Source organism: Eumetopias jubatus, unplaced genomic scaffold (assembly GCF_037043125.1).
Source record: "Eumetopias jubatus isolate StellerSeaLion01/CBP00866 unplaced genomic scaffold, mEumJub1_p1.0 scaffold_6, whole genome shotgun sequence".
NCBI classification, from domain to species: domain Eukaryota; kingdom Metazoa; phylum Chordata; class Mammalia; order Carnivora; family Otariidae; genus Eumetopias; species Eumetopias jubatus.
Window position 1 is genome coordinate 118615931 of NW_028274812.1, and position 13528 is coordinate 118629458.

General features: G+C 56.8%; 1 protein-coding gene across 1 annotated transcript in view; it reads right to left on the minus strand.

Moving 5' to 3' along the window:
• SYNGAP1 (synaptic Ras GTPase activating protein 1) overlaps positions 1-13528 on the minus strand; it is a 31571-nt gene that overhangs the window by 8100 nt on the left and 9943 nt on the right. The window contains exons 4-16 of the mRNA XM_028120604.2: positions 11259-11350; positions 10674-10795; positions 8733-8886; positions 8417-8515; positions 6412-7038; positions 6127-6271; positions 5756-5900; positions 4015-4251; positions 3675-3876; positions 3291-3469; positions 2577-2618; positions 1106-2180; positions 533-706 (exon numbers count right to left, since the gene is read on the minus strand). Of these exons, the coding sequence (XP_027976405.1) occupies positions 533-706; positions 1106-2180; positions 2577-2618; positions 3291-3469; positions 3675-3876; positions 4015-4251; positions 5756-5900; positions 6127-6271; positions 6412-7038; positions 8417-8515; positions 8733-8886; positions 10674-10795; positions 11259-11350 (3293 nt within the window). The remainder of the gene's footprint in view (positions 1-532; positions 707-1105; positions 2181-2576; positions 2619-3290; positions 3470-3674; positions 3877-4014; positions 4252-5755; positions 5901-6126; positions 6272-6411; positions 7039-8416; positions 8516-8732; positions 8887-10673; positions 10796-11258; positions 11351-13528) is intronic.

The following is a 13528-nucleotide window of genomic DNA, read 5'->3' on the forward strand; positions in this document are numbered from 1 at the left end:
TGCCCCTGAGCTCTTGCTGTCTTTTGCTCTGGGTCACCACCAGCTGAGAGTCTGGTCTTTCCACACACGGGCCAATACACACCACTTTTCCAACACCGACCCTCTGTCACCTATGCCGGTGGGACGATGACTGGGTAAGCTAGACATAATTTGTAGTACAACTGCAACCCCTCTGCCCACCACCCAATGTAGCAGCTCACACTGCTGGTAGGGCAGCCCTCCCTTTCCTGAGTAGTCATAGGAGCCAGGGCTTATGTTCTCCCTGGGGAGGAACACGGAAATAAGCTTTAACATAGAATATTTCTCCACAAACTGTCTATGATGCATAGAAGCCACAAAATAAAGTTGGAAGTTGGCTTTCCAACAGACTGTGTGCCCAGCCTCCCCTAGAAAATTGAAGCCTTCTCAAGAAAGGGGATCAGGTCTTTGTCTCTTCTTCTTTCTACTGTAACTACCTGACCCCCAGTGCTTCCCTGAAAAGCGTCTAGAGGCTTCCCCTGTGGGTAACAGGAAGGTCAGGGGCCCGGCGTACCCTGTCCAGTCGGCTCTCATCCATCGACTTAGAGTACTCCTTGAGCTTGTACTCTTCTCGCTCGATGTGGGCACTCTCGATGTCAGCTGACAGGTGAGGCATGTTGGAGACCCAGGCCACCGTCCGCTCGGAGGCTGGCATGGTGGGGTTCAGCGTGGATGGCGCCTGAGAATGCTGGGATGGGGCAGGGTGGAGGTGAAGAGAGAGGAAAGGTGGGAAAAGGCAGGATGCATTTAGGAGGAGAGAGTGCTGCCAAAGGAGATGACCATCCCAGTCTTGTTCCCCTGCTCTAGTGTTGATGCCCTTGTGAATGCTGTTTATTCGTCATGTCTCCCCTCTGGAGAGGCGAGCTCCACCAGGGCAGGGTTTGTGTGGCGTTCACTGTCAACCCCACAGTGCCTACAACAGGACATGGCCCGTAGCAGGGACTCTATACAATTTGTTTAATGAATGAAAGGAGGTGAGAACACTGTAACTTCAGACCCCCGACTATGCTGCCCCCACCTCCCCAACCCACTTCTTCCTTCCCTCCCTGTTCCTCACCCATTTGGCCTTCCTCCCACCCTCACGTACCTGCTTGGTGATGGAGGGCTTGAGCCCCCCACCCCCTCCGCCACCGCTGCCCCCGCTGCCCCCAATGCTGCCCTCTTTGCTGAGGCTCTGTTGCCGCGGACGGGCAGGGCCATAGCTTGGCTCCGGTGACTGCAACAGATTCCCACTGGATGGCCGGGGTTTCTGGGCAGCGCTGACCGTCAACTGCTGAGACTTGCCCCTCTGCAATGGAGGCGGCTGGCCCCCGCCACCCCCACCACTGCCCCCACCGCCGCTCCCACCTCCAGGCCCTGAGGGGGCAGGCCTCTGGGGACCAATGGTGATCTGGGGAGGGGACAGCATGTGCTGCAGGTTGTCCTGGAGTGAGAGCTGCCGACGGGTGAAGTCAGTGCCAGAGGGTCCAAACTCATCACTGTAGCTGTGGCTGTGAAGGATGGAAGCGGCAGGGGGCTTGGGGACCCCTGAGGAGAGGTCCTCGCTCTTGCTATAGCCATGGAATGGGGCAAAGGTGTCCCCGGGAGGCTCTCCACCTCGGTGGTGGTGATGGTGGTGATGGTGGTGATGGGAGGAAGGTGGGCCGTGACCACCACCCCCTCCGTGGCCCCCTGGGGGGCCTGGCCCATCAGCAGCCATGTGGAAGAGAGGGTTCTGGAAGGAGAGGGGGATGCGCAGTTGCTGGGCAGGGACACCATCCGTGGTGACACCCATCTGGCTGAGGCGCATGCCAGCCGCTGTAATGGACGAGCCACTCCCCTGGGAGAGGCGTCCAGCGGGCGCAGGCCGCAGCCCCAAGGCTGCAGTCAGGGAAGCCTGGCTTGAGTGCAGCAGGTCCCCAACGGCCGCCAGGTTGGACACACTGCTACTGTTGAGGCGGCCGCCGGGCCCGTCGCCCTGCAAATCCAGCATGGAGACGCTCTTGTTGACACTCAGCATCTTCTGCTCTGGCTCTGTGATGTCCGAGCTGCTTGTGCAGTATGCTGGCGAGGAACGGGCCAGGGGTGGACGGCTTACATAGAACAGGTCTTTACCCCCACCAGGGGGTGGCGGGGGTGGCTTTTCCTTGGTTGGGGAGGGGAGGCGAGCCATGTCCATAGAGCTGCAGGAAGGGAAAGGGGCATACGAGCAGGAGGTGAGGCCACGGCCACTGGCAACTGAGCCTGCTGTGGTCTGGCACAGGCCTTGGGGTGAGAAGTGGGACCCGCAGGGAAGGGCGGGAGCCAGCGGTGGCAGCTCTGGAGAGGGCCGGCAGGGAGCATGGGAGGGGGTACATGGGAAAAAGGAAAGGAAAAGGCCCCTCCAGGAAGGGAGTGAGGCCTACAGGAGGGGAAATGGGGGCACCAAGAGGAGGGATGAGGGGCAGGTCCGGGCAGATATGGAGGAGATGAGGGTGCATGGAGGAGAAGAGGCGAGGAGGAAGGTGAAGGCCACTGGAGTGGGGTGGGGGGAGCAGAGAGGAGAGGAGAGGGGGGCGGGGGAGGGGAGAGCCCCTCACCTGTTGAGGCCTCGAGCCATGAAGGACTGTAGGTCGATGGAGCTGGAGAGAGATGGGAAGAGGGGCGAGCACAGACAGACAGAAGGAGAGAGGTGGGCAGAAGGCGTGGACGCATGGAACGAGAGGCGGGAATGGTGGAATGGGTATGGCATCATGGAGGGAGACCGGGGCGGAGGGACAAGCAGGGCGGTCAGCAGAACAAGCAGCAGCTGAGGCCGCCACATTGGAATGGATGTTGGGGCTCAGGAGGCCCTGCCAGGGTCCCCATGTTACTTCTCCAGTGCTGAATCGTGACTGAGGTCTGCTCAGTTCTGGTGGGGGGCTGGAATTGTGCTTATTTACCAACCCGTACAGACGGTTCAATGTTTGGATACTACACGGCTGATCCAACATGTCTGGCGGCACCTCGGCTCTGGGACAGGCATGGGCAGGCAGGGGGACTAGGCAAATCAGAGCTAGCAGCAGGAAGCCCCAGGCTTACAACAAGCTGGAGCCAGAGGAGCCCCCGCACTCTTCCCAGGGCTGGGAGATTCCTGCTCCCTCTGGCCTTAAAGGGCTCTCCGCCTAACCTGTCTCCTTACCATTTTCTCTGAGAGCCTGACTCTTTTTCCTTTTTTCAAGCCCTAGAGAGATGCACTGGGGCCCAGTGAAGCGTATCCAGAACAGAAAAGTAGGGGCTCCTGGGGCACAGGTGTGGGGGTCCCAGGTACTCACCTGTTGAGGTCCCGCATCATGTAGCCCTGCATCTCGGCCGATGGGCCCCGCAGCACCACAGGCTGAGGCCGGGGCCGCTCACTCTGACGGCTTGGCTGCCTTTGGATGTTGGGGTTCCTCAGAGCTGTGCTGATGTCATTGAGGAGCCGGGGCAGTGGGCCCAGCTTCAGGAGGGCTTCCTGGAAGGATGAGGCTGTTACCTGGGGGCTAAGCACCCAGCTCTAAGAGGGCCCCAGAGGGTGCGGGGTGGGGGGAAGGATGTCTGAACTGGGGGAGTGGTAGAGACACATCTGGGGACAGGGAGGGGAGAAAAATCTGTGCAGGGGGTGGTCTGAGAGAGCCTCTGGAGACATCTGGGGAGGGGGCAGAGGGGCATCTGCTGACCTTACTGAGCTGGGGCAGCACCTCCCAGAGCAGGGCATGGAGTGTGGAGAGCTCTCGGCCCAAGTCGATGTAACCCTCAAAGCTACTACTGTTGGTCAGCGTGTCCAGGTTGGAGATCTCATACAGGAACTGCTGCATGGAACCCCACTCCAGCTCCAGAAACTCATTCATGAATCCCAGAAAGTCCTCCTTTGAGGTAAACCTGGCCAAGGCATCCAGAAGGTAGAGGTTACACACAAGAAGGCCTCACTCCCACCCGTCTCAGGGTCTCTGGGGGATTCAGGAGACCCTTCCTGCCCACCCCCAGCCCGACTCTACCCCTGCCTGAGGCTTCCCTCACTTGGAAAAGTTGGCCAGGTTTTGGATGACCTTGGCGATGAGGGTTAGGGTTCGTGAGGTCTGCTCATCTGGGTACTCCTGCATGAGCCCAAAGAGACTGGGCGACATAATGGCTGGGCAGAGGAAGCGCAAGAAGAGCGAGGCGCTGATCAGCCTGTCAGCGATGTCCTCCCGGCCCCGCTCTGCGCAGCGCAGTCGCCAAGATGCAAACACCTCCTTCAGCTCCCTCGGGAACACGCTGAGGGGAAGGGGTGGGGAGACAGAGAGAGAGAGAAAGAAAGAGAGAGACCGGGACTGAGCCCCAGAGACCCTCAGCTTCCAGGGAACATGCTGAGGGGGGTGGTAGGAGGTGAGGGTGTGGAAACAGAGTCGGGGAGAGACAGGGAGGGAGGGACTGCAGCAAGAAGACAGGAGGCTGCTGGAAGAAGAGGCCTATGGCCGAGGGAACAGACAGATCAGGGAGAGAGAAATGGAGGGGGAGAGAGGGTGAGGGGAGAGAGACATGCGGGAGAGGAATGGAGGGTGTATGAGAGAGACAAGGAGAGGAGTAGAAGAAAAACAGACACCAGGGAGAGACAGAGATGGGAGAGAGATGGAGGGTCACTTGAGGTACAGGGAGCTCGGACCCCCCAACTCTTCTGGATTCCAGGGAAATGGGGATGGAGGTGCCCCTGCGTGATCCCCACTCCCTGCAATGGCTCAGCGCTCACTCCCCCACCTCCCCGTTCCACTTCAGTGTCCCATTGACACCTTAAACTCTGACTCGTGTAGTGTAAAACAGAGCTCACCATCGCCCCCACACCTCCAACGAGCTCCTCCTCCTGACTTCCCTGGTTCTGTCAATGAGGCCACAGGTCTCAAACACCAGCCTCATGGCCTCTTGAATCATCCTTGACTCCCCACAGACAAGCTCCCTTCTTCCCAGTCAGTTGACAACTCCAGCTGATCCCTTCCTCAGAGGGGCCTTCACAGTGGGCCCCCGTTCCCCTCCCTGCCACCGTCCTGATCCACATGTCATCCAACAGCAATCACCTCCAACTAGCCTGCACTTTGCTCTCCCTACTCCAGTCACTCCCCACACTCCACACCACTTAAGGATTAATCTCAATCATGATACCTCTTGGCACCAGCACCACTAATGGCATCCCATGACCTACCGGCGAACTCAATCTCCTTAGCCTGGCAGCTGAGGACTTCCAGATTCTAACTCCAAACCCCCTGTCCGGACCTCTTCTTCCACTCTCCATTATGAGCCACGGGTTCCATTAAACCTGAGCTAACTGCTGGCCCCGGAAAGCTCCCGGGCCGCTCACCTTCACACATGTGCCCATCCCACAGCCTTCTCCTGCAACGTCTCCTTTGCCCACCATATCCACGTATCAGAACCCAACCCAGTCTTCAAAGCCCAGCCCCAGGGGACACCTCCTCCATGAAGCCTTCCCTGCTTATCCCAATCAAAGCTCTGCCTTCTCTGACCTCATGTTTCCTGGGGGAACCCTCACTTGGCACTTCACACACACTACAGCTGTCCTGTGGCTTTCCGTGTTATCTACTCTGTCCCTATTCATTCTGGGTGAGGCCCTCTCAGGGCAGAGCCAGGCCTCATTCTTCTCTGCTTTACAGCCCCCAGCACACCACTTTGCCCATAACCAGTACTCAGTCCTCTTTGCGGATGGACAGATGGATGAACAGATGAACACACGACCCCAGCCCTGGCCCCCACCCAGCGTTCCCAGTCTCACCAGTGGGAGTTGACCACCTTGCACAGGGCCAACTCACAGCACATCCGCAGGTTGGCCTGGTGCTCTGCCAGGCTGGACGCCGTGCACTTGATGGGGTCCACCTCGCAGTTCTCCTCAGACTCATACAGAGCACGGATGAATTCCCCTGGGGTGGGGGCACAACAGAGGGTGGTCACACTTGCCAAGAGCAAGGAGGGGGGCTGCCTGGGTTGGGGAATCTCGGAATCCCATGGTTGGAGGCTGGAGTCCGGGGACTCTAGGCTTGGAAGCATCAAGCTGAGGAAGGGTGACTTGGGGTCTGGAGTAGCCAGGTTTAGGGTTGGGATGCACATCTGGTAGGTTTGGGAAGAAGACCTGAGGGTGGGCCATACCAATGGCATCCTTGAGGTATTTCTGACCAATCAGTCTCATGTACTCTTCTATGGCTTTAGTGGCGAGCGTGTTCTCGCGGAATATGAGGTGCTCCCGTTCCATGAACCGGTCCACCTCAGACATGGCCATGTCTGAAAGGAAGTCCTGAGGCCCGGGAAAATCCAAGGGTCAGCCTCTGTACAACCCAAGCTCGTTCTGAAGACAGAGTGCCCTACCCTTGCTATCTCCCCCTCCCCAGCAAGTACCCACTCCCAGTCACCTGTTCCTGAGGGCACAGCGCTCACCTTGGCCTTGCCCGTACTCTGCAGAATGTGAACCAGTGCACTGGCGACCTCCTCCTTGCCCTTCACATTCAGGGCGGGCTCCAGTACTGCACACAGCATCCGATAATGGTTGGTGACATACTCTGCAAACTCCTTATACAGCTCCATGGGCAGGATACTCATTGTCTGGTAACGCGCCTTCAGCCGCACAGCTGGGCAGCCTCCTTTGCCCTTGCCCCCTGAGCCACTCCCCGAGCCCCCGCCCCCTCCTGAGCCCCCCATGCCCCCGGAGCCCCCGCTGCCCGTCGGCAGGGTGACAGGGTACCACTGCTCTGTGAAGTGGCGCCCAGCAAGGGTGGCCACAGGCACAGTCACCAGGCCGACATAGCCCGCCTTGTCCTTCTTGCGCTTTTTGTCTGAGTCACGGTACAGATGTAGCCGCAGGGCGCGGACAGCCGGCAGGTTGTTAAACTCGAAGTGCTCGCCCCAGAAGACGGTGTCCCCTGAGGCCGAGCGGGGCTTGGAGGTGGTGCGTGCATACAGCATGTCGTCCAGGCAGAGCTCACAGTAGTACCGCTTCTTGGGGGGCAGCTCCCGAGCCTCTATGATCCACAGCTTCAACACGTTGTCCACCCGGCGGCTGTTGTCCTGGGGTGGTGGGGTGGGCACAGTGGATAAAGGGGAAGGGAGAGAGAGACAGAGACACCAAAAGGGGAGAGGCAGTGAGAAAACGAGACAGGGTCTCTAAGACAGCAATCATAAGGCCGAGAAGATGTGTACCGGGTTGAATAGTGTCCCCCCACCTCCAAAATTCATGTCCACTCGGAAACTATGAATGTAGCCTTCATTGAGAAAAGGGTCTTTGCTGATCTACTCATATTAAGATATATTCATCCTGGATTAGAAAATCCAATGCCTCATTTCTCTATGCAGAGGGAGATTTAGAAACCGGAGGCACACAGAGGCAGAAATTGGACAGATGCAGCTATAAGTCAAGGAGCTATCAAGAGGCAAGGAAGAAAAAACGAAAAAAACAAAAAGAGGCAGGGAAGGATTCTTCCTAGAGCTTCAGAGGGAGCAAGGTTCTGCCAGCACCTTCATTTTGGACTTTTGGTCTCCTAAACTGTGGAAGAATAAAGTTCTTTCACTTTAAGTGACCTAATTTGTAGTAATTTGTTATAGCAGCCGTAGACAACTAATACAGATGGTGGCTCATGTATAGAATCAGCATCAGGAAAAATTTCAAAAGCTCAAAGAATAAACCAAAAATAATAAGATGGAATTTGAAGGAGGAGAACTGGGGAGTCCTCCAAAGACAATCAGAGATTGACAGCAAAAACAGAAAAGGCAAGCTGCACAAATATGGGATGGGTGAGGCTATATGCAGAGTTAGTGCAAAAGGGCCTGGGGGATGCAGCGGCCCACAAGGTCCTAGCCAAGCTCAGGGGATGCTGCTGCGTAAAGAGAACACAGTGTTTGGACTCTGCATGGGTCAGACTGCATCCAGCCTCTTGGGCCTAGTTCCGGACAATGAAAAACAAGGGGTTCCCCCAGAGGAGGGTTGCCAGGACTCTGAGCTCACTGGAACCTGGGATTCGAGAAGAGCTGACGGAACTGGGAGCATTTCTCCTAGGAAAGAGAAGCCTTGGGAAGAACACAGACTTGTAGAATTTCTGAGCCAGAAGGACTTTAGAGATCATCTAATTGCCATATAAACCCCATTCCCATGGCAAGCAGGGGCTAGGTGTCCAGCTGTCAGGGTGTTGGTGGGGCACTGCTTGCCTACAGGGAAGGCGGATCAATGCGCCAAATCTATGACTTCTATGGTAACAGACCATGAGGCAGAGAGAATGGTAAAAGAAATGGGGACTCCGAGAAAAGTGGGGGTCACCTCCTGCTCATCCAGGTCCCCTCCTCCCCAAGCCTCCCTTCCCTTTAGCTCACCTTGCCCCCTAGGCCCCCAGCTTCCCCTGTGGCTTGACCTTTGCCTTGCCCATGCTGTCTGTGTCTCCTTTACTCCCGATACCTTGTTGGGTTTGACTGCCCGTTGTAGATTCTCGATCCATTTGTCCCTTTCGGCCGCAGAACGACAGGCAAAACATTTTGTTCCTGAAGACGTTGTTACCTGAGAGGGGTGGGGGGTTGAGATGGGGCTCCAGAGGAGAGGTGACTCCTAAGCACCTGACACCCCATCGCCATGTCTTCCTCCCTGGCCTACCCTCCTCTCTCCCAGCCCCAGAGGTTTCTGTTTCCTTACCATCCCCACCTGTGCCACTTTCTCCAGGCCTCCGTGCCCTCACCCTCCATCATTCCTGCCCTCCCCAGCCCACTAGACTCAGTACCTCAAAACAGAACTCCTGGCCCAGGATGGAGCTATGCACTGGCTTGATAATGGAATCTTCATCCAAGTTGAGCTCCAAGGCCTCGGCCGCACTGCTAGGGCTCAGCAAGGACTCATGCGAGTGTGACTCCTTGAAGCTCTGCATCAGCCGGGCCCTGGCAGGGAAGGGTCAGACCACAGGGTCAGGGCCTCACTCTTCTTACACACCCAGGGGCCGGGTCTAGGATAGATACCTGGGGAAAGAGCCTCCTGAACCCCCTTCCCATACAGACACAGACAGAAAGAAAGCCGGCCTATCCTTGGGGAAAGACATGAGCAAAGTGAGAGAAGCCAGAACCCTTTAAGAAGCCCCTACCCCACCAATTCACACCTAAGGGGTTGTGAGGACTGGGGACACCTGGAAATATCTCAACCCAGAAACAGATCATGGTAGGGAAAAAAAAAGAGAAGAGGTGGGCCTGGGGCACTTCTAGGTGGGACTTCTAGCTGAAACCAGAGCCTCAACATAAGGGGGGAAAGTGGAAGTAAAGAACCAGAAGTACAAGGATGTTGGTCTGGGCCTGGCACACAGCTAGTACCTAAGAAACATTTAATGATTCAAAGAATGAACGAATCCAAGAAGAGAACAAGTTTTCTCAAAATCAGGAGAAAGAAAGAGGGTAAATCACACAAGAAATAGCGAAAGCTGTGGGCAGCCAAGCGAGAAGGAAGAGCTGGAAAATGGGGCCTGGGGAAGAGGGGGAGGTAGGGCAGGAGGGAGCAGGTGGGGGCAAAGCCAGTGCATAAAGACAGAGGCTGGGAGAAGATGAGGAGGAGCAGCGGGAAAGATGGGCGTGGGAACAGAGATGGGGGGACAAGCAGGGACTGCACCAGACAGCAGAAGGTAAAGGGGGCTGAGGGAACGGATGACGGGCCACACAACACAGAGCGATGGGACAGTGAGCGGCCGGGAGGTGGCTAGGGGAGGAAGAATGGAGAGCAGTAGGAAAGCGGGAGGGGGAGCTCGGGTGTGGGAGCCTCCATGAAGCTATTTATAGCAGCCCCGTCATCTTGGGCTCCTTTGCCGTCAGCACGACGCTCCCCCGGCCCCCCCCCCCGCCCCCGCGGCCAGGAATACCATGCCCTCACCCCCCACCCCCCGCCAGGCCCAAATCCAGCTCTGGTGACATGGGAGGGGGCAGGGGAAGGTGTGACTCACCTATCCCAACCTCCCTACCTGCCCAATCCTGGGGGCGGCCAGACATGGGGGAAAAGGAAGGACAGGGTTCTCCCCGGGGAGTGACTACGTGAGGGGAAACCCAAAGAGGGACCCCAAGAAGCAGACAAGAGAAGCAAATATCGGATCTCCTGCAACGCCAGCCTCAGAGACAGTACCCTCCGAAATTCTCGGAGGGCTTCTTCCTCATACTTCAGTCCATGATTAACCCTAGAGCTTCCCCTCCCTGTTCTGCCAACCTGTATACCTGTCCCAGCCTCCCCTTCCCTCCTCCAGTGGGATCTGCCAGCCCCAGCCCCACTCCAACCTGCTGCCATCCCCTCTCACCCCTTCTCCCTAGGTCACACTGCTCCCGCTCCTACCAGCCCACTGTCCCCTGCCCTGGATTCCTTCAATGTTCCCTCCAGGCTCCTCTACTCCTTCTCTGTCCTGTACATTTCCTTCAGTCCTGGGCTGGAGCCCATCCTTCTGTTGGCCAGAAGAGTCCCTCCTTGGCCTCACCTTCATTTCCCTTCCTGCCTCTCTGCTTGTCCTCTCCCTGCACCCTGCCCCTCTCCTGCTGCTGCCTCTTCTCCATTCTGTCCCCTGGCCCAAAACATCCCTCAGCCAATCCAGGGCCTTCACTCTCTGCACCCAGATAACCCCCTTCCCTCTAATCTCACCCAAGAACCCCCTATATTGCCGTATATTGCATCCAACTCACCCCACCCACCCCAGCCCCTGTACCTGTCATGGTCAGCACTTCGGAAGCGAGGCAGGATCTGGCGAAAGCTGCTGGTCCGGTCAAGTTTGGGTTGTGACTTCGTGCGTTTGATGGAGCTTTTTAACCTCCGGCTCAGGAAGCCTTGCTGGGGTTGGGGGAGATGGGGATATGGGTGGGTTGGGGCAGGGTAAGTTCTACCTACTCAGCCCTCAGCTGGTAAAGAGTCCCTGGATGAAAGTGGGATGGGGGAAAAGGGAAGTCTCTAGAGGTGAGGAAATGGAGATTGGAGTCCTGCTACCAATTTGTCTTCCTTTGCTCCCAAAGGGTGCTAGCGGGCGCACACACACACACACACACACACACACACACACACACACACCCCAGCTCAGAGAAGGTGGGAGGGCTGGTCTGAGAAGCAGGGGGACAGAGCCAAGGAGGGGGAAACCAAAGAGGTGGGGAGAGGCAAGTGCGCGCTCTCTTTCTCTCTCTCTCTCTCTCTCTCTCTCTCTCTCTCCCTCCTGCCCCCTTTCTCAGAATGCTGGGGCTCCAGCTGGGGCTGGAGGGGAGGGGGCCCAGCTGAGCCACATCTGGCCTAACCCTTCACTCACCGAGGGCCGGAAGGGCGCAGCGGGGGCGGCCTCCATGCTGTACTGCTTCCCCCCTGGGACGCTCTTCCTCCTCGAGCGACCCAAGTGGTATTCTGGAGAGGGGAAAAGAGCCAGAAGGGAGGTTGGGAGGGGTCGCTGTTAGCCCAGGTGTCCACTTCTGACCCCAGCCCATTCGCCCACCTCCCTCTGCCCCTCAGCTCCAGCCTCACCTACCCCCCGGAAAGCAGCAGGAAGAGCAGCGGCGGCTGAGAGGCTGGCGGCGGGAAGGAGGGGGTAAAGAACCCGAGCCGGAGCCCCCCGAGGGGGACGGGGTGGGAGGCCTTAGGCCCATGACTGGGACTGGCAGTCAGCAGAAGGGCATGGCTGAGAGGGTCAGTAAAACCCTGGTGATTAAAGGACACCAAAGATCCACGGAAGCTAGGTCCTTGGTGCCCACCCCCCCAGGAAGGGGCTAGCTGGGGGGGAAAGTTGGGTTAAAGGTCATTGCCCATAGGCAGGCTTTCCTCTCCCCTCAGCTGGGCACATCTTCCACCTGCTCCCCTCTCCTGGAACCCCTGACCGTCTGAAGAGCCAGGGCTGCCTCCCATGACCCCCTCCCTGGTCTGGAGGGGGAAGTCTTAGAAGGGACCTGTGAGGAGTGGCAGGAGAAGAAGCCTGGGGACAGAAAATCCAAGGAAGGGGCAGATGGGGGGGGAGGGGAAAAGGGGCCGGTTCCACGTGCACTGCAGTGGCAGGGACTCAGAAAGGAAGGAGGAGGGAGAGGAAAATAAAAGAATGCAGGGGAGTGGGGGAGTGGGCAGGGAGTGGGGAGGATGAGCAGTGGAGGTTCAGGGGACTCCCAAGTGAGGGCAGGGAGAGGAGGAGGAGGGGAAGAGAATGCGGATGAAGCTCAGACTGCCAAGAGTCCAGAGGGGTGGCAGCTCGAGGAGGGAAGCTGAGGCTCTGCTGCCGGGGAATTTAGAGGGGCCAAGGGGCTAGAGGAGAATGAAAGTGGGGGGATGCCAAGCTCCGGCTCCAGCTCCAGAATGGCTGCCCAGGCCTGGGCTCCCCCCTCAGCCCCACAGTCACCACTGCAGCCAATGGGGGGGCAGGTGCTGCATCAGGGGCGGGGCTACCATCTCCACGGCAACAAGAAGCTACAGGCTGTGGGGGGGGGGACCGGAAGAGCTGCCTGTTAACTCTCTAGGTTCCAGAACAAGGGAGGACCACAGCTACATTTTCACTGTCTGCTTCCAGAATTGCAAATCACCAGCAACGTGCCCTAGAATCAGTCTCCAGCTTCCCTTTGCCTCTAAAACCCAGGTGTTAGAAGGTCTGCCCACAAAAATGTGGACCCCATGACAGAGGGACCCTTGCCAGACCCTTGGAAACAATGTGTAGAGCACAGAAACATACACTGAACTGTGGGGGTACGTGTATATAACCACAATACAAAAAATAGGGATCTAGGTGCTTATGAGACATACAGACAACTGTGAGCACGGGGGTGCCACAGATCCACATTCTGAGACCTTGAGGCCCACATACTCCATGGGATACATGCTTAAACATATGTGAACACTGCAACAGGGGAGTACACATTTCGACCCAGACACCCACATGAGAGCTGCTGGTGTAGACGTGTGGCCCCAGTCCCTTGGGCAATCATGTGGGCAGCACATTACAGAAATGGACGTTTAACCCTAACACACACACACACACACACACACACACACACACAGGAAGTCGGTTTAACCTCAAGATAGATGCTTGAGTATACTGTGATGCCAACCACAGCAAGGTACCCTGGTACCTCAAAAGCACAAACATCATTCATTCACATGGGAAGTATGACCACATCCACTCCATCTCAGGACAACCTTCTTCTCCCTCAGTCCTTGTCTGACTCCGACGCAGGCATCCATGATTGCTCTCCCAAAGAGGAAAAAACGAGGAGCAAATGCATCAATTACCCTTCTAGGACACATTCAACAATGCATCTAAGGGGTCAGGATATTTTTTTCTTAGTCTCTGCATTTCTTAGGTATGGTTGCCTCACTCTCGTTCCAAAGAACCAAACTCAGGCACTACTTTCAATTGCAAGCTCCTCTAATAAAGGCACAAAGACTAACTTTAAATCCACTAAAATTTTGCTTTGGAACTAAAGAATTGGCAGAAAGAGAACAAATTTGCTAACTGGTTTACTTGGCTCTTGGAAGTAATATAACCTTACACGTGTTACCAGGAACTAAGATCCATGAACTCACACGTAAGTCACACGTACATGGAGG